Source organism: Chiloscyllium punctatum, chromosome 22, assembly GCF_047496795.1.
Source record: "Chiloscyllium punctatum isolate Juve2018m chromosome 22, sChiPun1.3, whole genome shotgun sequence".
NCBI classification, from domain to species: domain Eukaryota; kingdom Metazoa; phylum Chordata; class Chondrichthyes; order Orectolobiformes; family Hemiscylliidae; genus Chiloscyllium; species Chiloscyllium punctatum.
This window is the reverse complement of record NC_092760.1, coordinates 77,441,192-77,468,059: the sequence shown is the minus strand read 5'-3', so window position 1 is coordinate 77,468,059 and position 26,868 is coordinate 77,441,192. Positions and strand designations below refer to the sequence as shown.

Here is a 26,868-nt window from a genome sequence, read left to right as displayed (position 1 = left end):
AGCACCACACTCATGACGTTAACCAATTAGCACTCTAATACAGGATGAATGATATATTCCCTTTAAATTGGCAATTGTTTTGAATTGTCCTAATGACCGAAAGATGAAAAGTGTAAACAAAATGTCTTTTTTTCCAGGTTAAGACCAAGACCATGAGCTTTTTAAAAATGCAACTGTCAAATGTAGATACAAACCAGCAAATTCAAATAAACACACACAATCTCCTATGTCATGCATGGCACTGGAGTAAAAACAAACAAAATCTTTCGGTTAAACAAGATTAGAGGAGATAGGAGGTAACTTGACCAAAGAATTTGAACAGACTTAATTTCCAATTTGATGATCATGTTATGTTTAGATAATATTTTCATTTTTATTTGTCTATATTTGATTTGAAAAACAATTTGGAAAGTACAGACGCACACTTGTTTGGACTCAGACATTTGCCTCGGTCTGAGCTTACAAGTTATGAAATGTAAAACATTGACATGAAAGCATCAGCTGATATTACTGTATGTAAGGTTTTTAATAGGCAATATCTACTACTACCAACATGTTTTCTGAAACAATTTGTTAAGAGAGCCTTCAGTCCACAGAAATTATACCACTGTCTAGATATATACCCTACATCCCATTCCTGTGGAACAATGTGAAGTTGTGGTTGCTCATTTTGGAAGAGATATTATTTAAATTGAGAACTGTAGAAAGATGTTACAAAGTTACAGGAGGTGCTTGTGCATGAAACTCAAAAGCTGGCACACAGGTATAGCAGGTAATCGGGAAGGCTAATGGAACATTAGCGCTTATTTCAAGGGAGTGAGAGTATAAGAGGTGGAATGCCTTACTGCAGCTGTACAAGGTTATGGTGAGATCATATCTAAAGTAATGAGGGAGGTTTTGGTTCCCTTATTTAAGAAACTATATAATTTCATTGCAGACAGTTGAGAGAAGCTTCACTAGGATGATCTCCGGTATGGTGGGACTGACGTCTGAGAAAATATTAAACTAGTTGGGTCACTAACTCATTGGAATTATAAGAGTGAGGGGTTCTCTCATTGAAACATTTAGGATTCTTAAGGGGCTTAATGGAGTAAATGCTGATAAGCTGTTCCACCTCATTGGAGAGTCTAGGACCAAAAGGCATGGCCTCAGGATAAAGGGGTGCCATTTAGGACTGAAGTGAGAAGTAATTTCTTCATGTAGGTTTGATCGCTAAGCAGGAAGGTTCATTTTCAGATGTTTCATCACTAAACTAGGTAACGTCTTCAGTGAGCCTCTGGACAAAGCACTGCTGATGATTCCTGCTTTCTATGTTTGGGTTTCTTTGGGTTGGTGATGTAATTTCCTGTAGTGATGTCATTTCCTGTTCTTTTTCTCAGGGATGGTAAATAGGGTCCAAGTCAATGTGTTTGTTGATAGAGTTCCAGTTGGAATGCCATGCTGCTAGGCATTCTCATGCGTGTCTCTGTTTGGCTTGTCCTAGGATGGATGTGTTGTCCCAGTCGAAGTGGTGTCTTTCCTTATGTGTATCTAAGGAAACTAGAGAGAGGGGGGATACTAGTTCCAACCGGAACTCTATCAACAAAGACACTGACTTGGATCCTATTTGATATCCGCACCCCCCCACCCCCAGAAGAAAAAGGACAGGAAACTACATCATCACCCCAAAGAAACCAAAACATACAAATAGAAAGCAGGAATCATCAGCAGTGCTTAGTCTGGAGGCTCACTTAAGATGTTACCTAGTATGGTGACAAAACGTCTGAAAATGAATCTTCCAGCTCAGCAAGCAAACCTACATCCAGAACCTCAACCTGAGTTACAAATCTTCTCAAATCAAGTAATTTCTTCTTTCGTTTTGAAACACCTTGCCACAGATAGCTGTAGGGCAGATTCCTTGCATACATTGAAGGTTGAGGTAAGGATTTTGATCAGCAGGAAAACCAAGGGTTAGAAGGAAAGGGCAGGAAAGTGGTTATAAGGAATGTCGAATCAGACACGATCCTACTGAATGGCAGAGCAAGCTTGAGCCTGCACCTATTCCAATTTCTTACGGCTTTATCTGAGATTCTATTAATGGCTAGTGTCAGGAAACATGCTAAAAGTTTGTTCTGTTATGTGCTTTAAGATCTTTCAAAGTCTTCTAGATTTAGGTAGTTTTCTTCGAAAAGAATTTATTGTGGGTAATAAATTTCTGTTCTGCTGTTAAAATCTGCAGCCCCAAGTAAACATATCTTTGTGACTGAATGTCATGTTACCTAACTAAACAAAATATATTAGAGTGGTGCTGGAAAAGCAAACAGGTTAGGTAACATCCGAGGAGCAGGACAATCGACGTTTCAAGCAAAAGCCCTTCATCCTGACACTTTTGCCCAAAATGTCAATTTTCCTGCTTCTCGGATGCTGCCTGACCTGCTGTGCTCTTCCGGCACTACTCTAATCTCCAGCATTCGCAGTATCCACTTTCACCAAAACAAAATATATGGTTTATCTTTCATTCTAGGATTAATTTGTTAATCTGCTCTGCTGACCTTTAGGAAACTGCATGACCTGAGACTTGGGTGGGGATTCCTCTGACTTACAGATAAATTGTAAGAAATTACCTTATCATCTCCTATTATCCAGAGCCACTTACATGGCCATTTCCTTGCCATTCAAAAGCCTATTTACATTTTCATCCCTATTCAGAAATCAATAAGAACATTATAGTTGGAATTCTGACTACTCCCTATAGTTAAAAAAAAAATGCAATTCACACCACATCTGGCCATTAAGGGATGATTTGCATTACATTGTTTCTGGAGGAGAGGTGGTCACTACATTGCGTCTTGAGTGGCATGTGACTATAGGGGAGTGGCTGGGGTTTGTCTTGTGGGCATTACTAACTGATGTAAAGTTTTTATATAAAGGAAGGACTATTTCCTTTTTTTGGAGAGCTTTTGCCACAGCTCCATAAGCCCTGCGACATGTGTTTTAAAGGTTCCTCCAGAAAACTTGTATTGTACTGTGCTTAATAAATTTGGTTGCTGTTCACAGAAGTTGGTGTGCTGTAGTTGCATCAAGTGCGTAAGAATCTCAGGAAAAAGAACTTAACAGAGCCTGATCTACCATTTAATACAATCACAGCTGATTGAACACTTTATTGCCTTTCACCCACATTATTCCCATAAACTGGTAATTAGAATTCTACAACTCCTTGTTTTGAACATACTCAAAGTTTGAGTTTCCACAGTTCACTGTGGACAATTGCAAAGATTCACAACAGTCTGAATAAAAAACTTTTATCTCATGTCATCCTGAATGGCACCCATCTCATTGTCATGAGATTCCCCTGGTTCTAGAACAAAAGAATAAAGAACAGTACAGCACAAGAACAGGCCCTCTGGACCACCCAGCTTCCAGCGACATGAGACCTTCCTAAACTAAAAACCTTTTGCCTATGCAGTCCATATTCCTCTATTCCCTGCCTATTCATGCATATGACAAGCTTCTTAAACATTGCTGTTGCATCTGCTTCTACCACCTCCTCTGGCATTGTATTCCAGACTCTCGCCTCACAACTTCTTTAAACTTACTCCCTTTTACCTTAAATGTATATCCCTTAGGAAAAAGACTGATTATCCATTCTATCAATGCCTCTCAATTTTGTAAATTTCGAATCAGGCTGTCCGTCACCTTCCAGTGTTCGAGTGAAAACCGTTGTCCAAACTCTCCTCATTGATAACACCCTTCAAAACAAATAACATCCCGGCAAACTTGTCCTATATCCTCTCCATCCTTCATATCCTCTGGTAATTTGGCGACGGAACTATGCGTAATATTCCAAATGTGGCCTAAATAAAACTCTGTACATCTGCAACATGGCTTGCCAATTTTTACCACTTTGTTCTGACCTATGAAGACAAGCATGCCACATACTTTCTTGACCACCTTATCCATTTGTGCTGCCATTTTCAGGAAAATGTGGACTTGTGTGCCTAGGCCCCTCCGCATGTTAATGTTCCTAAGGATTCTGCCATTTACTGTACACTTCCCTTCTGCATTAGATCTTTCAAAATGTTGTACTTTGCATTGCCGGAATTAAATTCCGTCTGCCATTTCTCTACACAAGTCATCTATCTCCTGCTGTATCTTCTAGCAATCCTCCTCACTATCCACAGTTCCCCAAATCTGTTATTCACAATTTATTAATCAGACAACCACTGATCACAGATTTCCAGTCAGAAAAACACCCTCACACCACTAGTGTCTTCAATGCCCAAGCCAGTTCTGTATCCATCTTGCTACTTCACTGCCAATACCATATGACTTCAACTTCTATATCAGTGTGCCATTAGGGAACTTGTCTAAGACCTTGGTAGAGTCCAAGTAAACAACACTCACTGCCTTGACCTGATCAATCATCTTTATCATTTCCTTAAAGAACTCAAGTTTGTGAGATACAATCTCTGCTGCACCAAGCCATGCTGCTTATTGCTAAGAAGTCCATATTTTCCCAAATGTGAATAAATCCTGTTCCAAAGAATCTTCTTCAATAATTTTCCTACCACTAATATAAGGTTTACTGGCCTGTAATCTGCAAGATTACCTGTTACCCTTCCTGAACAAAAGAACTTTGGCTATTTTCCAGTTCTGTACAGTTTGAGATCAGACATAACCAACAAAAATTAAGACTTAATGCAACATTATACGCTTTTAGGTGTCCATGTAGGTGAAGCTTTATAAAACAATGCGTATCTTACTTAGCAGAGATTTTGTCTGTACCCTTATGAAGACAAATATATGCATCCATCTAAAAGATGACATAATTATGGAGCTTTCTTTTTGTTTTCTTCAAGATCTACTCTGTTGCTTACCTGTACACTTAGATGATGTAAGGTTATATAAAAAAGGATAGAACTGTAGGCAGCGGATTAACTTCAGGTTGCTGTCACATTCAGGGCATCTAGTTGTTCTGTCCAGCGCTGTTCTGAAGGCTTGAAGAGCAGCACTAATGTTCCTGAGAGCCAGATAGGCATTCCCTAAGCTTAGAAGTGTTAGTGGCTAGAAAAAGCAACACATTACGGTTAATTCAACGATCAAACTGAAATGATGCAAATTTTATTATTAGATTCCCTACAGTGTGGAAACAGGCCCTTGGGCCCAACAAGTTCACACCGGCAGCACGGTGACACAGTGGTTAGCACTGCTGCCTCACAGCGCCAGAGACCCTGGTTCAATTCCCGCCTCAGGCAACTGTTTGCGTGGAGTTTGCACATTCTCCGTGTGTCTGCGTGGGTTTCCTCCGGGTGCTCCAGTTTCCTCCCACAGTCCAAAAACATGCAGGTTAGGTGAATTGGCCATGCTAAATTGCCCGTAGTGTTAGGTGAAGGGGTAAATGTAGGGGAATGGGTCTAGGTAGGTTGCTCTTTGGAGGGTTGGTGTGGACCCGAAGGGCCTGTTTCCACATTGTAAGTAATCTAATCTAATCAAAGTTTGTCAGCTATTGCAGCTCAGAAATAAAGCAAAATGCCACGTTTAGCAGTTGGCACATTTGTTACCTTTTGCCTCCATTAGGTTAACATCTGAAGTATTCAAAATGTGCAAATGGAAAATTTTAGACATATCTTCATCTCAAATGGAAGTATCAGTATAGATTTGAGTAATTATATTACTGATAGAGATAAATACAGAGGAGATATCATGCTGCAATGTGATAAGTACAAAGTGAAATAAGTCTAATGCTTTCAATTTTTCTACCACCATTTTCAAGTCATTCATAGTTGTGATACTGTATTGATGGATCTTTGTTTGGAACCAAGGAGACAAAGATAAGAAACGACAACAGTTAAAGTGCCATCAATAAAAAAAACTCATGCTTTTTTTCTCAGATGGAATTTGTGCCCACGGGCTCTCATTAATACTCATACCTTTGAAAATTATATCTCATAACTTCTTGGTCACGATAGGGTTAAGATGTCATGATATAGCGCAGGACTAAGTTCTGATTTTTAATTTGTGCTGAGTCAACTAATCTATGTCACAGTTCCAGTTTAAAACGCAAAATTATTCAGCGTGCCTCTGACAATGCAATTTTTACCGAGTGCTGGTGTTAAGATGGCATTAAAAATATTTTTTTCTAGGATGTGGGAAGTGCGGGTAATCTGCAGTACAAAACTCCCCATTTTCACTAGAAGTTACAAAATTTATGTGTAACTAATAACTGCACCACGCTATTCCACTTTTCCATTGAGTTTTCATAAAAAGCAACTAGTTCTTTCTCTGTAACACAGTAGAATCCAAACTTCTATTTTCTAAGTTTATATTTCTAATTCAAATATATGTAGTTCTTACAACTGACAGATCCACTGTTGTTAGCTGACCACAGGGTCATTGATTTCAAATTGTTATTATTGGGTCAGTTTCACTCAATTCCTACTGTGCATCTTTGTTCAACTTGGAAAGGTCCATCGATAGTATGGATCGCATGTGCCAAATGAATCCATAAAAGTGATTTATACTTTTAACTAGCATTTTGAACTCAAAGACAGCACAATTTTTGTGCGTTCTGGCTTGATGCAATATCAGTTTTTTAAAAATCTGGTTAAATTACCTCTGTGCTGTTAATAGCCAGTGCTTTTTGCAAAAGAGCAGCAGCATCCTGATGTAGCTCAATGTGAATTAGTAGATTAGCCAGGTTGACAAGTGGAATATCCATGTAATCTTCTGGAACCAGATTCAATGCTTGTCTTAAACAGCCAAGAGCAGAAGTTGTATTCCCAATAGCTCGCCAGTATAAACCAGCTTCATTCAATAGTAACCACATTGGAGCAGTTTGCTGGAAGAGAAGTAGATCTGTTGATTTTTCAAATAATAACTGCTCACTTCATCACCAAAATTCATTTAGATTAGTCAAATAGTAATATTATATAGTGTTAACAGTTGCATGAACTGAAAACATTTTTCCCAGTCATGTGTACGTTATAAATTTCTACATAGTTTTTATAATCAGAGTAACTTGCTCTGTCTTGTATGAGTTTGAGTGAGACATCAGCATTATGAGTCAGAAGAACTTGTTTCTGTCCTGTACAAAATTACTCGGCATAGAATGAAGTTTGACGTTAACAGGACAGATTGCATGACAGTTGAAAAGTAATTGCTCACGTATTAAAATGGTAAGTGTAAGCCATATAATTATGTAATCAACAAATAAACATGAACCTAAATTGACTGGCTAACCTTCAGGTTATCCAGTGAACAATAGCAAAAGTACAATAATTCAGATCTACCCATTGTGTTCAGGAGACTAAACAGATTCAAGTACCAAACTAATTGGTACAATTTTTAAGGAAATAGAAGCTTGAGATGTAGGAATAATCTTTGAAAGTGACAGGACAAATTTCAAAAGACTGTTAAAAGCCGAAGGCATTCTCGGTTTTACTAATGGAAGAGTACAAAAATAACTGGCCCACTAAGCCCTCATAAATTGCTTATTATACACCTCAACTGGAGTCGTGTGTTTAAGTCAGGACACCAAACTTTAGGAAAGTTTGCCATGACTTTAAAAGGCTGAGGAAGAGATTGGAATGGGTAAAGATACAAAGATAAGAAAGAAATCAAGGTTTGGCGAGTGTGTGGATGGAATGTCATGCAGAAAAATCTGATGTAGTTTACTTTGACAGGAAGAAAAGAATAGCATACTATTTAAAGGGAGGGAAACTATGTAAAGAGGGATCTGGGTGCACTTGTACATGAATCACAAGCAGATCAAATCACAGCATGTAATTAGGAAGGTAAACAGCATATTTGGCTTTTATTGCAAGGGGAATGAAGTATGAAACTAGGCAGGCGTTGCTACTCAGGTACAGGGCATTTGTAAAGCCACCTAGAGTAACGTGTACAGTTCGCGTCTCCTTTCTTAAGCTGGGATCTACTTGCATTCGAAGCAATTCAGAGAAGACTAACTAGGATGAGCCGTGGAATAAAGGAGCTGTCTTACGAAGAAAGGTTGAGTAGATTGTGCCCAAAGTTATCAGCATTAAGAAGGATGAAAGGTGATCTTTTTGAAACAAGATTTTGAGGATGTTGAGATGATGTTCCCTCACATGCAGAATCTAGAAATAGGGAATTCTACTCAAAGTAAGTGCTCTCCATTTAAGACAAAGGTAACAAGGAACATCTTCTAGCAGAGAATCATCTTCAGAAATCTCTTGCATGAAAAGAAGTGGAGGCTGGTTTGTTGAAAATATTCAAGGATAAGTTAGACAGTATTTTGTCAGGCAAGAGCCAAGGATTATTGGGGCCGTGCAGGAAAGAGGAATTCTAATGAAAACCACATCAGCTGTGATCTTGTTTAAGTTTGATAAGCCAAATGGTCTACACCTGCTCCTATTTCTTATGAGTTTATGAATTTGGTTAGGTCTAGAAAAGCTAGGCTCATTAAATTAAAAGTTCATTAAATGGTGTTCAAAATTATGAAAGCTCTTAGGAGAGCAAATATGGCATACACACAGACGAAGAGGGATACTAGTTTTACTAGGACAATACATCCATCCTGGGCCAGGCTAAACAAAGACAAGCACAGAAATTCCTGGAGGCCTGGCATTCACACTGGAACTCCATTACCAAACATATCAATTTGGACCCCATTTACCAACATCTCAGAAAAAGAACCAAGTGATATCACCCATCACAACAGATGAAAACACAAACAGCACAGAACACTAGCTTTCATCGGAAGCTCACTGATGTTACCTAGCATGGTGATGAAACATCTGAGGACAAATCTACAAGCTCAGCGAGCAAACGTACAATCTGAGCTACAAAATCTCCAAAATCGCAAGGAGTAACTATTTCAACTGATTAAGAACTCTTTTATATTTATAACGTTAATAATATTTTTAGACAGTGGATTACTGTGATCTAGAATGAATTGCCTAAAAAGGTGACAGTAGACTCAATAATAATAGCACCAACATTCAAATGAGCATTATAGATGGATATAGTACAGATTAAAAAAAAAAGAGGGAAAGAGCACTAGAACAAGACTGATTAGACACTCAACCAAAGACAAGATGCTATTCATGGGGCCCAAAGTCAATGTTGAGGACTATTAGGGCAATTCTCTCCTGACTGTGCTCCCATCTTTGCTTGGTCTGTCCTGCCAGTAACAGGGGACATATCCAGGGATGGTGATGCTGTTATCTGGGATGAAGGTATGATTCTAAGAGTATGATTATGTCAGGCTAGAGCTTGACTGATCTGTGAAACATCAAGTCTCATATACTGTAGCTTCACCAGGTTGACATCCCATTTTAGGTATGCCTGGTGTTCATCCTGTTAAGTACCCAAGCACTTTTCAGTGAATCAGCTTCACGATAATGGTACAGCAGGGAATATACTAGGCCATGATGTTATATTTGTGGAGAAATACAAAAAAAGTGCACAGGAGACAAAGTACTTATATTGCACATTCATCACAGGTTATGCAGAGAAGAATACTGACAGAGAATGTTAGAGATATTTTTACGTTTGCAAATTTATTTCTGGGAAGCAACAGGAAATTTTTGAAATCAGCTGATGTAGTTCAAAAATATCATTCATATTTTCAAGTATCAAAATAAATCTGTATGTTTAAAGTGCTAGAGACTGTCTGGATTTTACTTCTTTAATCTGATGAAATTATCAGCTTACCTTTTCAATAGCTTGAGAGATAACTTCTCCAACTTGTTCCTCTATAATACTCAAGTGAGAAAACAGAGCCTGTTCAAAGAAAAACAAATTATATTTGCGATGTGAACTACAAAAATGTAGCCAAAGGTTGCATTTTACATCATCTTTGAATGCCTCAATTGAACTTGCATCCACCATACTTCCAAACAATGCATTCCGAATCCTAATCACTCACTGACTGAAGTAGTATTTTTTCATTCCAACTTTTGCTTCTTTTTGTACATTATTTTAGATGTGTTCCATCTTCTGTGCCTTTTTATGACTGGTAACTGCTTCCCCCTGTCTACACTAGGCAGACCATTTATGATTTGAAACTATCAATTTCTTTTGGTCTCTCTAAGAACAGGCCCAACTTTTCAATGAACCCTCGTAACTGCAATTTCTCATTCCTGGACCCATTCTCGGGTGACATATGCATGAAATATGACACTGCATGAATAACGACATATTTTGCAACTGTCAAGTCTTCTCCACTATATCAGCAATGCCTATCCAGTTAGTAAGCTACAAAATGTCTTGAATGCATTGACTTAATTTGGTGCAAACCCTAATAACTTCTGCATTCTATGTTTAACTGAAATAAAAGTATTGTTTGTAGTATTTTCATCACACTTGTTCTATAATTTCCAGTCACTGCGCTGTACAAGGAGAAAACGGCACTTTCAATCCCACCTCTGGTGCTTTGAAAGGCAATTTATTAATTCTTACAATAAAGTGATAAAGAATTAGCGGGTGAACAGGTGAAACAATATGGAGGGAGTTTTTTTCCAAATAACTGGCCTGTTTTGTGATCAAAAAGGAATGATGAGATGTTAGGCTGTGCGTGTTTGAAACCAGGTGAAAACACACGCAAGGAATACAGAGGCGCAATTTTAAAGTGTAAAAATGAGATTGGGGGAAAAGCAGCATCGTGACTGTCCTACAAAAGGTTAAATAAATAGAAGGGATATAATCCAATAAACGTGGGTTAACATACCAACTTAAGATAAAATACTACACCTATTTTTCAGCAAGTCAGACACCAAAGGCCTTGGTTCAAGGGGCCTGGAGTGCACATACAACAAAGTCTTCCTACAAATTAAGAAGACTTTAGTCAGATCACATTTGGAGCAGTGCGTGTAGTTTTGGTCTCTATACTGAAGGAAGGACATACTTGCTTTGGAGTCGATACAATAAAGGTCCAACATATTAATTCCTGGAATGATGTGACTGTTCGATAATGAAAGACTTGAGTCAACCTGGGACATATTCTGTGGTGTTTAAAAGAATTATGTGATCTCACTGAAACATCCAAGATTGTAAAGTGGTTTTGTAGAGAGAGACAGAGAGGTTGTTTCCTTTAACTGGGAATTCTAGAACTCGGGTCACAGCCTCAGGGCAAGGGACTGATTATTTAGGCTTAAAGATAAACTTATTGACTGACAGTGTTGTGAATCTTTGTAATTTTTTGCTAAATAGGATCATGGATGCTCTGTGTTAAATCGATTGAAGGCTGAGAAAGACAGATGTTTGGTCCTTCAGAAAAACAAGAGAGATCAGGAGTGGGGTGAAAACGGAAACTAGCCATGAACTACTAACTGCAAGAGCAGGCTGGAGGGGCCTAAGGTTTACTTTACTCTCCCAATCATTTTGTTCTGGCTCATTGCTCCCCTGCAGGCTCTGGCACCAGTTTCTCTTGAACCGAAAGATGCTCCAACATTAGCATTAACAATATTCAACAAGAGTTATGCAATGTAGCTTTCAGTTAATTAAAAAACAAACTTACCTGTTTGGCATAGTAGTCTGGTATTCCTGATTTCAAGTCTGATGTATTTTCCAGTTCTTTCACTAGTTGATAAAGCTGTTCATTACTGTGGAAATCTAACATGGAAGAGCAGTCAGGAGGTCTGCCAGCCATGTCTCTATCTTGGTTTCCTGAAGGCATCAGAAATGATCGGACACTAATAAGAAAGAAAGAAAATGTCTCAATCGTTTATGTACTCACAATTTAGTAAAATATACCCAAAGATGAAAGTAAGCTATAGATACATAAGATATTAATTAGGATTAGTGTGTTTAATCCTTGTAATTTTCCTGGGTTGTTCCATATATGTTTATATATATGGAACACATCCACAGGGTGGCAAAGTGTCATCCCTATTTGGGTACATGGTTGACATTACATTACACCATTTTATGAAAATAATTATCAAAGGGTTAGACATCAAGGTCAGCATCGTTGGCCACTCTTAATTGCCCCTGAACTGAGTGGCTTGTTAGGTCATTTCAGAGGGCACTTAAGAGTCCACAAGACATTTGAGCAGAAATTAGGCCATTCACCCCATCGAGTCTGCTCCGCCATTCAACCACTTCAAAGTGGTTGGACCATTCTTCTGCTTTCTCCTCATAACCTTGATGCCCTTCACAATCAAGAACCTATCTTCGTCTTAAATATACTCAATGACCTGGTCTCCACATCCTTCTGTGGCAGCGAATTCCAAAGATTCACCACTCTCTGGCTGAAGAGGTTTCTCCTGATCTCTGTTCTAAAAGGCCTTCTCTTTAGTCTAAGGCTATACCCTTGGGTTCTAGTTTCTCTAACCAATGGAAACATCTTCCTAACATTCACACTGTCAAGGCCAGTATTCTGTAAGTTTCAATTATATCACTCCTCACCCTTCTAAACTCCAAGTATAGACCAAGAGTCCTCAAACATTCCTCATATGTTAAGCTGTTAGTTCCTGGGACCATTCTTGTGAATCTCCTCTAAACATGGTCCAGGGCCACAACATCCTTCCTGAGATATGGGGCCCGGAACTGCACACAATATTCCAAATGTGGCCGAACCAGAGCCTTATAGAGCCTCAGGAGTAAAACCGCGCCTTTATATTCAAGTCCTCTCGAAATAAATACTATTATTGCATTTGCCTTCCTAACCACTGACTCAACTTGAAAGTTTACCTCAACAGAATCCTGGACTAGAACTCCCAAGTCTCTTTGCACTTCAGATTTCTGAATTTTCTTCCCATTTAGAAAATAGTCCATGCTTCTACTCTTCCTACCAAGATGGGAATAGGAGGTAAATATTGAATATTTCCTTCTTGATAGGAAATCAGTGAATCAGATTACTTTTATAATTCCAGGATTTATGAATTGAATTTGAAGATCACCAGTTGCTGTACTGGAATTTGAAACGCTATTCCTACAGCATTTGTCTCTGGATTATCAATTCAGTAACGTTACCAATGCACAACCATTGCTCTATTTTTGGAGTTACAAATCACACAACACCAGGTTATAGTCCAACAGGTTTAACTGGAAGCACTAGCTTTCGGAGCACCGCTCCTTCATCTGGTGTTGTGTGATTTGTAACTTTGTACACCCCAGTCCAACACCGGCATCTCCAAATCATGTCTATTTTTGGACTTTTGAAAACATTTTCTTGAAAGCATTCCTATGTCAGAATTGAATTAACTGACAATTTCACTCCTATACTTTATAAATTCTGAACCATTTCTTTTACCAATTTTATAATAAGGTGGATGCTAATAGGTTGTTTCTCTTTATGGGTGAATCTAGGGCCAGCAGCATAATCTCACTCATTGATGACACAGATAAGGAGGAATTTCTTCTCTCAGATGACAGTGAATCAGTGGAACCTTTACTGCTGAAGATTGTAGAGGGTGGGTTAAGTATATTGAAGGCTGAGGGAGATAGATTTCTAATCAGGAAGGGAATTGAGAGTTATGACAAAGAGGCAGAAATGTAGAGTTAAGGATTATCACTCTTTGAATGATGAAGCAAATTTGAAGGCTAAATAGCATACTTCTGCTTCTAGATTTTATGGTTTTATAACATGGTCAAAGCCTTGATATCTCTTGACAAATGACTTTAAAAAAATACAAACCTTTAATAATAGAAAAAAATCTGCATGCATTATTGTTTTGCAGCTCTGCTGTATTTACAGCAAATACTTACACTTTGCTGCATTTAGTTGTTAAGAAGGCATTCCAGTACCTTACAAAATGGTCCAATTTTCAATAACAGTCTCCAAATTCTTACCCAAATCCTTTGTATTCTGGAGGTAGAAAATATGTTGGAAGATCAGCTGCCTTGGGAAGAGTGGGATAAGTGTGTATACAGTCCAATCTTTTTGGCCATAGTATATCCTGGCAACAGAAACAGTGTATGTATAATTATTTCATATTTTAACCATTGTATTTCTAAATGTAATACATCATTTTAACTTGAAAACTAACCAATATTTTTTCAAGTAAATTTGTAAAGAATTATAAAGAAGACAGCTATCTAAACTTGTGGTCATTTCTGAATAATACTCTAAATTACTTTTTGCAAAACAAATACTTTTCACGGCCCCGTTCGGAACAACAAGAGTATATAGGCAATCTGCTAACATAAGCCCGACTACCCCATGTTATAAAACCTAACTGCACTGAAGTATGCAATTGTAAACTGGGGTGATCCCTTCAGCTTTTCTTTTTAATTTCCCTGTATGGGGTTTCGGCAATATTAACTGTCTGCATAATATGCTGATCAAAGGAGCAGACAATGCCTTATTATTTCGGGAAGCAGCACAAATGTCTCTACTTCAGAACTGAAACAAAAATGCCATGAGTAAGAATCATTATATCACAGTACAATGGCCCAAGTCTTTTTTACAGCATTTACCACAAAGTCTAATTACTTACTATTAAAATATGGCATTCCTAAACAAAAACAAAACTGAAACAATTTATCAAATTATTTTAAGTAAATTTTTTTGTTGTCTCAAAGGAAGTTTCAGCAACGTTTTCAAACAATGCGGAATAAAAATAAATTAGAACAAAATAAAAATCGATTGAGATGTAGCTAGGAAGAAATGAAAAAGTTAATGTTATATGAATAGATTCAAACCAAAACCCAAAGGTTTGGTTTAATCTGAATGAAATCCTGAAGAAAAGGAATAGCAATGAAATTTTTACATACAGGTGTTGCCTTGGAAGATTATCATCCTGGTCAGGAACAGTGGTTCCATAAGGATTCAGAATATAGGGAGCACAAAACAAAGCCTCACTGCTACTTACATTGTAGCTTGAGAAATCCTTTCCCCATATATTCAACACTGATCGACCTGTTGGTGATGATGGAAATTGCTGCTGTATGCTGTCCCATGTCATATTCATCGTTAACTTCATCTCAACGGGCATCATACTGGAGGTGGAACTATCCTCTCCAAACTGAAAGGAGAAATGCACTTTCACATGTATTTAACTACTTTTTAGACAATTGTGAAAATGTTGGGTCTGCGCAATATTCCAATAATGTAAAAAATACCAAGTACAGATCCACAGTGCGACCCATTGAAACACTTTCTGTGCTAACCCAAACCAGTTAACCCTTCTGAAACAAATGAAATCTTACAGACATTGAAAAGTGAAAGAATTAAAGAAAGTTTGCTATACAGTGATTTTCCACCAATCTGAAAGAGGACTAAAAATTATATGCAAACTATTATATAGAATCCCTACAGTGTGGAAACAGGCCCTTCAGTCCAAGAAGTCCACACTTACCCTCTGAAGAGTAATCCACCCAGACCCTATTGATGTACATTTACCCTTGACTAATTCACCAAACCTAAACATCCCTCAACAATTTGGGGCAATTTAGCATGGCCAATTCACCTGACCTGCACATCATTAGATTGTGGGAGGAAACCAGAGCACCCAGAGGAAACCTATGCAGACATGGGGAGAATGTGCAGACTCCACAGACAGTCGCCTGAAACTGGAATCGAACCTGGGTCCCTGGCGCTGAGGCAGCAGTGCTAACCACTGAGCCACCATGTCGCCTCAAATAGATATAATGCAAGTAGTGAGCAATACAAAAGGAAGAATACCATAAAATTTTTCAAAAAAATAGAGGCTTCTAAAACATTTCATTGTAAAATAAGCTCAATTGTAATATTTAAAATCTTAACTGACGTTAACATCATGAAACAAAAATCAAATGTGAAAAATAGAATTCATAAAAGCCCCGAATGTTGTCGGTGCATCAATGGTCAAACAGTCGGCATTTGTCATAATTATCCCATGAAACCGACAGCAGTTTCTGCTGCCTGGAAACATGCAGAAAGAGAGTTTCTGTTGAAGCTTTTCATCTTGAACTCATTAGGACAGAAGCACAAGAATACCAAAAACTCAAAGGAACAACAATTTGAAGTGCGTAAGGGTGTTTGATTGGCTGGCGAGTAGACCCTGATTGGTAGAAGTGGATAGATTACCTGGGAATGCCTTTCTTCCAAGCTTTTCTTTGGTTGAAAAATGCACAATGTGTGCACATGTGCTTTCCGCTTGCAAAAGATAGGAACCATGTCACACAGAGATTGCTGGATCTTTATGGGAAGCTTTCTTCAAGGTTAGACATGAGTATTGTCTTTACTTTACTTCTGACTGACTTCTGTTGTTCAGATATTTTATTTTAATTTAGTTTTTTTTCTTAAGAACAATCTTAACTCAACAAATGTACTTAAAATAGTACTTCTATGACCAAATTTTGGTGACTTTACCATTTGTTTAAATTTTGTCAAAATTAATTACTACTTCCTTGCAGTTATCCTGTGGCATTATCCAGAGGTAGTGCTGGAGCGAGACTGGCCTCTGACATTTACACAGTTCTGCAACAACTTAAAAACTACATTTCATTTAGTATTGAAGAAATACACTACAGTTTCAAGAAAATAAAGTGCAATCCTGATGTTGAAAGATAATGGGACAAATATTTCTAACACTACTGTAGATCTGAAAAATGCTTAAACAGAAAAAAAAAGGTTGGTGAAGGATACAGAACAGGATGCCAACTATAATGGGATTAATATAACTTGGAAATGGGAACAGAAATATAGCTTTACAAGTTCACAGATGATAGCAGATGACGTTAGGTTGATTAAAGAGCTGGGCTGATGAGTTGTTCACATTAAGCATCACAGCCGATGAAAGGTGACAGACTAGGGAAGAGAAATAAACAAGCTCTAGTCACTGTGGACATTGCACACCCAGATGAATGGTGGGTACTGACTGCTAGGTCAACCACTGTGCTACTGTTTTTGCTGATAATATTACTGAAATAGCAATCCAGAAACCTTGATTAATGGTCTGGAGACATTAGTTTGGATACTTGCCGGTTCAATAACTTAAAAGTAGCTAATTTTAAAAATCTGGAACAAAACGCAAGTGCAGTAATGGTGACCATAAGCCCTGGATTACCATTTTGAAAAAAGCCTCGAATATCGTGATCTTGCAATGGGTGAAGGAGCTGGATACAGTGGAAGTGAACTGAAGATGATCAGGTACAACAACATTTTAAGGTGAGCCCAAATTGCTATCACCTTATATCAAACATAAATTAAACTACTATTTTATTTTAATTTATACCTGTACATGTTCTACTGTATCAAAAAGATCTCCTCTGGTATAGCGCACAGGCCGATCCCACTGGCAGTGTAAAATTTGCTGTTTGTTAACCCAACGACAAAGCTGGTGGTTTCCTAAAAAATTAAAAAACAAATTTAACCTAAATATTGATTTTTGTACTATTGAGTAATTTCTTACTGATCCCAATTTTGCAGTAACACAAATTAAAGAATGTTCTGTACGCGTACAAAATCTGATCACTTCTCAAGAGGGGTGCTACAGTATATGCGATGAAGCATGTCTCGTTTATGTATATTAATGCAACTTTTGGTATTTTAAATTTTAAAATATAGGCAAATGTGAGCATTGTTTACTTCTTAACAAATAAATCACCCTTCTGCAAGTGACTAAATCCAGCGTTTTGTCAAAAAGCTGGTGAATGTAGAACTCTGTGGTGCTGATGGAAAGATGTTTATAGCATTATCTTTATGACAGGTATCGTAAACATGTAAAGCCATCAGCTGTATTTTCAGATCAATTACAGAATCACAAATGTTACAATGCAGGCGACCATTTGGACTCGTGTCTGCAGCAACTCTCCAAATAAGTCTCACAACTTAGTGCCATTTTCCTGCTTCTTACCCATACTGTTGCACATTATTTTGATTTAAGCTGTGTTCTAGTGTCTTCTTCAATTCCTCAACTGAATATCCCTTCACCACACAGAGGTAGTTCATTCCACTTCCAAACTGTTGGTAGTGTGAAAAGGACTTTTCTCACATCACATTTGTTTATTTTACAATTCACTTTAAATCTACACCCACTTGTTCTCGATTCTTTTACAAGGGGAAACAATTTCTCCCCATCTATTCTATCTAGACCCCTCACTACTACTTCTCTCCAAAACAGACGTCCCAAACTCTCCAATCTATCCACAGAACTGAATTTTCTCATTCCTGGAACTATTTATGTAAATCTCTTCTGCACTCCCTACAATGCTTTCTTCCAAAAGGTGAGCCCAGAACTGTACACAATACTTCAACTGAAGTCGAACAAGTATCTTACATAAATTCAGCAGAAGGTACACAACAGCCCAACTAACAAAGCCCAAAGTACTGCATGCTTTATTAACTGCTTTCATTTCTCCCCATGTTTAAGAATCTGAATGCACGCACACACCCAGGTCACTCTGCTCCTGCACCTCCTTTAGTATTGTATATGCCTTATTTTGTTGCATCTGTCCATGCTTTTCCTACCAAAACGCACCAGCTCACACTTTTGGCATTTAACATCATTTGCTGTCTATCCACCCACTTGTCTATGTCCAGTTGAGGTTCTACACTGTCTACACTGATACCATTTCCAAGTTTTGCATCATTTGTAAATTTGAAATTGTCTGAACAATAGAATTAGATCATTAACACAAATCAGGAAAAGCAAGAGTCCTACTATCTACCCTAATGAACTCCATTACAAATGTTTCTCTGAAAAATATGATTTAATTATTACTCTGTTCCCTATTTTTGAACCAATTTTGCATCCAGATTGCTACAGTTCCTTTTATTCAACACTCTAAAGCTTTTTCACAAACCTATTTTGTGCCACTGCATCGAACAATTACATTTTACCTTTTACAAGATTGGCGCATTGCACGTAATTACAGTAATTACATTTACAGCATTTCTTAAACCCTTTCTTCAACCTCTTCAAGATCCTCCTGCAATACGATTTACCCTTTCAAAACCCATGCTGATTCTTCTCGAATCAATTCATTTTTTTCTATTAATTTAATCCTGAATAATTATTACCAGAAGCTTTCCCATGACTAAAGTTAAATGGACTGGGCTGTAATTGTGGTCTTATCCTTACAAATTTCAAAAGAATTTAGGATGCATACGTTTTTAAAAATTCTGTTCAGAATACAAACTCTCTCTCTCTCAGGAGAGATTTAGGGAAGTTCAGGGATCAGCTACCTCACAGAAATGTTTAATGTTTGAAACTTCTATGTTTGATTATTGGAATTGAGAAAATTTAGGCTCTCAGATTTGTGAAAAAGGTCACACTGCCAGATTTGGAAAGGACTCATTGAATTATTGCACAATCCACAGCAAATATCCAAGACACTTAGTAAGAAATAAAACACACAGACAGGCAAAGTTTCAACCTGTTTCCTGCCATTATCCATTGCAAATACTCAAGTCCAGACAAATAACACCACTTTCTCAACTTTTTAAGAGTTCGACTCAACTGACTACCGACAGTTTCTTGCTTTTGTTTTATTTCTTCCTTTGTACAATAAAGTTCTGTTCTTAAAAAAAAAATCTGCAGTCTTGTGTGATCATACCTTAGTGACCATCACATTAACTAACAAAACAAAAATAAAAATTTATCAAGCTTTCATTCTAAGATCTAATTTGGCCAGAAGTAACATTAGCTGGGAGCGTAACACCTGTAAACTATCTTTTTTATGTTGCCTCCTGGATAATGTACAGATCGTTCTGGTATAATGTGTTTCATCAACATGAATTGGCTATAACGCGACTGACAAATTGTGGACACTGTTAGGATAACGTCAACCTTCTACTGAGTGGGTATAGTGATTCTTTATAGCGTGGTGTTCTATGATGGGTTTCCTTAGAGTGAGCTCACAGAGGAATGTAACTGTCACGTTATAGCAGAACAACCTGTACCGGCTAGTATAACAAGGAAATAAAACAAGTAACTGCAAAACGGTTTTCAAAAAGAATTTACAAATTGAATACGTTGGCTCCAATATTATTGTATTTCCCAAAATAATCGCCCTCGTTATCCACTGTCTTGAACAAAGCTGACCAAATTGTTCCAAAAGTTGACAAAATAATTCAAAATTTACATTGTTGAAACTTGGATGTTGTAAAATAAATTGATTGTTGCACTTATGTCGATACACAAAGTAACCATCTACCTACAGGCAGCTGCGAAAACACTCATTTGAGTATGATGACATTTCCAAAACTGCTATTTGATAATTTGCATCAAAAGACAGTGAATTTACCTAGCTGAGTTTCTTTAGCCATTTGTGTTTCATGGATTATATTTCTCAGCAGTTGCTCATCTTGCATAACTTTGTGCTTCTCCAGCAATTCTTGCTGCCTCAGGTAATTATCATGCTGCTTCTGGTATTCCTTTAGTTCATTTAACGTTCGCTGCAATGATCTAAATACATGAATCATCATATTAAGTTCCAACAATGCAAAGGAAAATGAAACTAAACATGGGATGAACTTATGAGCAAAACATATAAGTTTACTTGCACTGCAAATCAAGATGTTCCCTCTATTGAATGATAAGTACAAAATATCTTTTCTAAGAATATTTTTAGTGGAGCTGAAATGATTCATGAATAATGTTCCAGGTTAAACTTATCAAATAACTGTTATGGATACATTTATGAGATAAGTTGAAGGAGGGTTATTATTCGAATGGAATTACTTGCATGAACTATAAAAGGAAGCACTGAACTTCATGATGTTCAGCAGATTCAAATGTTGTCTTCACAGAGAACTAGATAAATAGTTTAAGGAGAAAACATACTCTTACTCCAAATTCCTGCAGTATGTCAGTGAAACGACGGGATTCCTTTTTTAAAGACTTGGTTCAGACTTTCTGAGCTGACTGGTTTCCTTCTGTACTACACTCTTCTTACAGTACTACATTAAAACAAAATTGCAACCATGTTTCTCTTAAGCCCATCATACCTGTGCTGTGCCTCCAATTTTTGCTCCAATTTCTGCTGGCACAGGACAGCATGTTTCCTTCTCAGAGCATGTTCAAAACCTGGCCTTATAAGCAATGCCTGATCATAGCATAGCACTGAATGGTTATATTCTCCTAACATCTGGAAAAGAAAAAATTGCAAGTTATATCAACATTTCATCTCAAGTTACTAATAATGCTGTAAAAATGTTCTATACTTGTTTGTTACTGATGGTACCATAAAGTACAAATGTTTTCCATTCTGTGCACTGACTACCCTACTTGATCATTCATGTCATTTAGAACTTACTTTTGACAATCTGTATTTGTCCTATACTGGTCAAAATGTTGAATGTTTCAAAGAAATAGTTAGGTGTAGTTCTTAGGGTTAAGGGGATCAAAGGGAGTGGGGAGAAAGAAGGAGCAGAGTATGGAGTCTAATCATACAGACATGGGCTATTAAAAAAGGGTCCAAAAATACTTGTTTAAAATGGTATTATCTGATATAAATAGGTTGGCCAAGTTTCATGAGACCAACATGGAATTGACCAAAAACATTCTGAAATTAATATTTTTCCACAAGGGGTTTGAAATTAGTAATTACATCTGTTTGATTGACATGGTGGCCCTGTGGGTTAGTGGCACTGCTGCCTTAGAGTTCCAGGGACCCAGGTTTGATTCCAGCATCGGGCAACTGTCTGTGTGGAGTTTGCAAGTTCTGCCTTTGTGGAGTTTGCACATTCTTCTTGCATTGGTGTGGGTTTCCACACGGTGCTCTGGTTTCCAACCACAGTCCAAAGATGCAGGGGCTAGGTGGATTAGCCACAGGAAATGCAGGGTTTCAGGGATAGGGTAGAGAAGTGGGACTGGGTATGATACCTCTTTGGAGGGTCAGTGTAGACTCAATGAGCTGAATGGACTGCTTCACATTGTAGGGAATGTTGGAAATGATACATCTACTGCAATTCACAATCTAGAAACAGTAACCTCCACTGTTACAGAGTACACAAACCACTTCAATGAGCTTTTTAATAGATCAATGGAGTTAGAATTAAGAATACAGCATTGAAAACAGGCAGCCATCCCTATAAGCTGCAGTGCTTTGAATGTTACATGCACACTGATTGGCGTGTTGTCGCTGATCACAGCACTGACTTCAAGTTTCAGAAATCGCTACAGGACAAAGATCCACTCAGAAAAGGGAATGCTGAACACAAGCTGAGAACACTTTTTCTCTGTCAAGGTGAAAACAGTCTGGTTGGCAACACTGACTGTAGGAACACAAACCATCCAGAAAATTTTAAACAAACTAAAACCCAATAGATAGTATCAGGGCAACATTGGATTTAAACCATTGAGACAGCAACTTCATGTCACTGAGATCCTGGAAACCACTGAATACAATTTCCTGTTGAACTTTTAAATTCTTCACCTCTCTCCATCCTATAATTTGTTTTTATTTGTAGCTACTTGTTTTCATGTGATGGGGTGGGTTGGAGAATGGACTTTTTTTTTAAAGAAAAGCTTTACTTTTAGTATTGTAATATATTTTATCCTTGAGTGAACCTTATTGATAAACATGTTAAAAAAAAGGAGTATCTCTCTGATTTACATCTTCACATCATGTAGGATTAAGATTGGAACATTAAATTGGAACATAAAATTCACCTCTGTTATACCAGTCTCTGACATGGGAAAAGGAAGGGAATTTATTCACTGCTTTAGACTTGTAGTAACGAGTTTACACTTGAAATCTTTACTTCTGTCAGGGCAAGTCGAATTGATGTATCCATTCCCACGAGGATGCCAGAAATTTTTTTTTGAAAGATCCTGTTTGATGAAATGCTATATGATTTGCCTCCAAAAAGGCAACCCCCTTTTCTTGCCGCAGTGACTGTTGGTTAGAGTCATATTATCACATCATACATCTTCAATGACCCTCTTCCATATTAGATTAGATTAGATTACTTACAGTGTGTAAACAGGCCCTTCGGGTCCACACCGACCCGCCGAAGCGCAACCCACCCAATACCCCTACATTTACCCCTTACCTAACACTACGGCCAATTTAGCATGGCCAATTCACCTGACGTGTACATCTTTGGACTGTGGGAGGAAACCGGAGCACCTGGAGGAAACCCACGCAGATACTGGGAGAACGTACAAACTCCACACAGTCGCCTGAGGCGGGAATTGAACCCGGGTCTCTGGCGCTGTGAGGCAGCAGTGCTAACCACTGTGCCACCGTGCTGCCCACTATCTTCGCATACAAACTATTAAATATTTTAACTGATCCATTATATTTTTCATTGAATCAATCATCTTTTAACTTTTATTCCTGTTACTTGCAGTTGAAAGCATGGTTTAGCTAATCGCTATTTAACGTGTCCTAAAATGTCATAGTTGCAGAACTACTAAACCAAAACCAATTAGGATTTGAAACAATGGAGCAAAGAAAAGAACTGAATTCCAGTTGGAACTCTTATCAATCATCAAAATATTAGCCAGTTACAAGTAATCAGTTATTTTTTAATTGCTTGGCAGTACAGAACTTAAAACATTGCTAAGAGTTAAAAGAGTCTTTCATCTTGCATTTATCCGGGTTGGGTCACAAAACAAAATGGAAAGGGAATGCCAACATGCACAGCATGAGGAAAGCGCACTGAATGCAGTCAATTATAGCGAGCTTGTTAAATTCAGACCAGGCACACAGATTGTAATTGGTCTGGGTATGACCATGGGGAATGCAGCTGGGATTGGCAATGTCTATAACCCTTTCCTCAATGGCAAAGGTGCAACACATAGATAAATTAATTTTGCATTTAAAGAGCAGGGTCCTGTGTGTGATTAAGATTTTTGTGTGAATGTAAAACAGGCAAACTTCAAAATTTATTAATGCATTCTATTTAAAATACCAAAACAAAGTGATACAAATGTAATAATTCTCCTTTTAGTTCTGATGACTGATGTTAGGCAACTTAGAACGCAACTTCTGCGTAAGAGAGATAGACACATCATTTTGGTTCATCTTGTCCTCATTAGCGTAAAGGCAAGAAATCTGGCATCCTGATGATCTGGCATTTGCTCTGATGAAAAGCTTTGGCAACACATCTCTTTTCAGTAGTTCCTAGTATGACAGTTGAATATTTCTGTATGTAAACTATGTCAAATAGAACTGTTGCATAAAACTTTAAAGACCACTAATCACACTAACAAGAATGTAAACAAAATTAAATCAGAAAAATATATTCAGTATACTTACAGCATAAATGTTTCCAAGAGTGTAATGACTTGTGAGAAAGTCCGTGGATACATCCAATGCTGCATGAACCAGTATGGCTGCATCTGCTGAGAAATGGGCTCGGTGCAAGACATTGGCCAAATTCATCAATGCTACATCTTTATGTTGCCTGTTTAAAAAAAAGTATATACATATTCTGTAATGCAGGCATTTCCAAACTTTTTTCTGCTTTAGGGAACCCTTTCCTGTATTATAAAGTTCATGGAAGTTGTTCTTCAGTGTAAAAATATACAAATAACTATGTAGTTTTATTGATCTTTCTTACTGAATTTGAAACTTGTTATTGGTACAGATCGGCTTCTGCCAGGTGTTTAAAAACAGCAGCAACTCTGCACACAGCAAAATCTCAAGACAAGCTCAGACAGATCACCAGATATGATGGACCAGCTAACCTTCTGTTCAGTTCCCAGTGGAAAATGGTACACTTGCAGACAAAAAGGCACACTTCCCCAGCTGTGTGCACCTCATCTGATTGATACATCTAGGATTTAGAAGTTGGTTGGCAAACAACGTTGGGAGCAGAGGCAGTTTGATCAGCCGACCAGTCATTGCAAGTCCTACATATGAGCAGTGGTGCAATGCTTAATAAATAGGTAAGTGAAGTCTGTCATTCATTGACTTTTGATTAATTCCTGACTTATTACTCCACAAAACAGACATCAGATACCATCAACTTCTTGTTCTGCTCTTCTGATTTAAATATGGCATGCAGGAGAGCATGCACCATGACAGGAAAAGAACTCAATCCCAATTATCACACTCAGATCAGGGGAAGAAATTCACTCTCCTTGAATATCAAATGGCAGGAGCCCCATTTATTCCATTTGTGCTTTTTAAAAATTAATTCATGGGATATGGACTTCACTAACTGGGTCAATGATTATTGCCCAACCCTAGATTCCCTCAAGGAGGGCGTGGTTAGCTTCTTGAACCCACTGCAATATATTTGGCATAGGTACAACCACGTCACTGGGAGCGAGTTCCAAGATTTTAATTCAGTAACAGGAAGGAAACAGAGATATATTCCTAGGTCAGGATGGGGAGTAGCTTGGAGGGGAACTTGCAAGCGGTGAGATATGAGCTACCCTTATCCTTCTTGATGGTAGCAGTCATTGACTAGCAATGTGCTCTCGAAGAAATCTTGGTAAAATTCAACAGTACACTTTGTAGATGCTCCACTGCTTCTGAGTGTGGAGGGTAGAGAGACTGGAATTTTGTAGACATAGTGTCAGTCAAGCAGGCCTCTTTGTCCCAGATGGTGTTAAACATCTTTAGTGTTACTGGAGTTGCATTTATCCTGTTATGTAGGGTGCAATGTATCACACTTCTGACTTGTACCTTAGAGATGACAGACAGGCTTTCAGGTGGTGAGTTATCTGCTTCAAGATTCTTTGCCTCTTACCTACTCTTGTAGCAACTGTATTTACACGGCTAGTCCAGTTCTTCTTCTAGTTAGTGGTGATGCTCAGGATGTTGGCAATGGAGGATTAACTGATGGGAATGTCAATTAATTTCAAGGGGCAATGGTTAGATTCTCTTTTGATGGAGATAGGAATTGCCAAGCAATTGTAACATCTGAATGTTACTTACCACTTGTTGCCCCAACTTGGATATTGACCAGGTCATGAAGCATTTGGACATGGACTGCATTAATATTTGAGTAGTTGCTATCAGCGGTCTTCTGAATTTATGATGGAAGGTCATTGATGAAGCAGTTGAAGATGGTTGGACCCATGACACTACTTTGAGCAATATGTGAAGAAATGTCTTTGAGTTGAGATGACTGACCTCCAATAACCATAGCTATCTTCCTTTCTGCTAAGACTGCCTTCAACCAGCAGACAGCATTCCACTAATTCCAGTTTTGCTGGGGCTACTTGATACGACACTCAATGAAATACAGCCTTGATGTTGGGGTTAGTAACTTTTACCTCGCCTCTGGAGTTGAGCTCTTTTGTCCGTGTTTGAATGGGATTATAACGAGGTGAGGAATTCAGCGACCCTAGTGGAACCCAAACTGAATACTAGTGAGCCGACTGTTGAATTATCAAGTGCCATTTGATGGCTGAATTGATGATACCCTCCATCATTTTACAATGATTGAGTAGAATGATGGGTTGGATTTTCAGGCTGGACTTTCCCGTCTTTTGTGTCTAGGACAAACCTGGTCAATTTCACATTGTCGGGCAGATGCTAGTGCTGTAGCTGTATTTGCACAGTTTGGCATGGGTGTGACAAGTTCTGGAAACACATGTCTTCAGGACTATTGCTGGAATTTTGTCCAGGCCCATATCTTTTGTACAGACATGCTGGGCTCCACCAATAAGAGGATGGGGCTACTTGTGGAGCCTTCTCTTCCAGTGACTTAATTATCCAACATCATTCACAACTGCATCTGGCACCACAGCAGAGCTTAGACATGATCAATTGGTTTGGGAATGTGTAGCTCTGTCTATCATTTGCTTATACCATTTAGCAAGCAGTTCTGTTTGGTAGTTTCACGAGGTTGACACCTTATTTTTAACCCTTCACTGAACTGAGAGTGATTACCACTTTTGACATCAGGTCAGAGTAGGGGAATATTCTGAGCCATGAAGTTCAATATTGTATTGGAGTACAATTCTGCAGTCTTATGGTGCTAAATCTGTGAAATTTATCCCACTTAGCACGATCATTGTGGAACAATGGAGGTTGCCTGCAAAGTGAAGACAGAAGTTCACCTCCACAAGGACT

The 26,868-nt window shown here is 38.1% G+C and overlaps 1 protein-coding gene across 2 annotated transcripts in view; it reads right to left on the bottom strand.

Moving 5' to 3' along the window:
- The window catches only part of ttc17 (tetratricopeptide repeat domain 17), a 96,511-nt gene that overhangs the window by 29,584 nt on the left and 40,059 nt on the right, over positions 1–26,868 (bottom strand). For both annotated transcript variants that reach the window (XM_072592665.1, XM_072592667.1), the window contains exons 7-16: positions 24,097–24,244; positions 20,837–20,976; positions 20,134–20,294; positions 17,121–17,233; positions 14,775–14,927; positions 13,753–13,859; positions 11,477–11,651; positions 9,673–9,741; positions 6,593–6,817; positions 4,857–5,043 (exon numbers count right to left, since the gene is read on the bottom strand). In XM_072592665.1, coding sequence (XP_072448766.1) covers positions 4,857–5,043; positions 6,593–6,817; positions 9,673–9,741; positions 11,477–11,651; positions 13,753–13,859; positions 14,775–14,927; positions 17,121–17,233; positions 20,134–20,294; positions 20,837–20,976; positions 24,097–24,244 — 1,478 coding nt within the window. The remainder of the gene's footprint in view (positions 1–4,856; positions 5,044–6,592; positions 6,818–9,672; positions 9,742–11,476; positions 11,652–13,752; positions 13,860–14,774; positions 14,928–17,120; positions 17,234–20,133; positions 20,295–20,836; positions 20,977–24,096; positions 24,245–26,868) is intronic.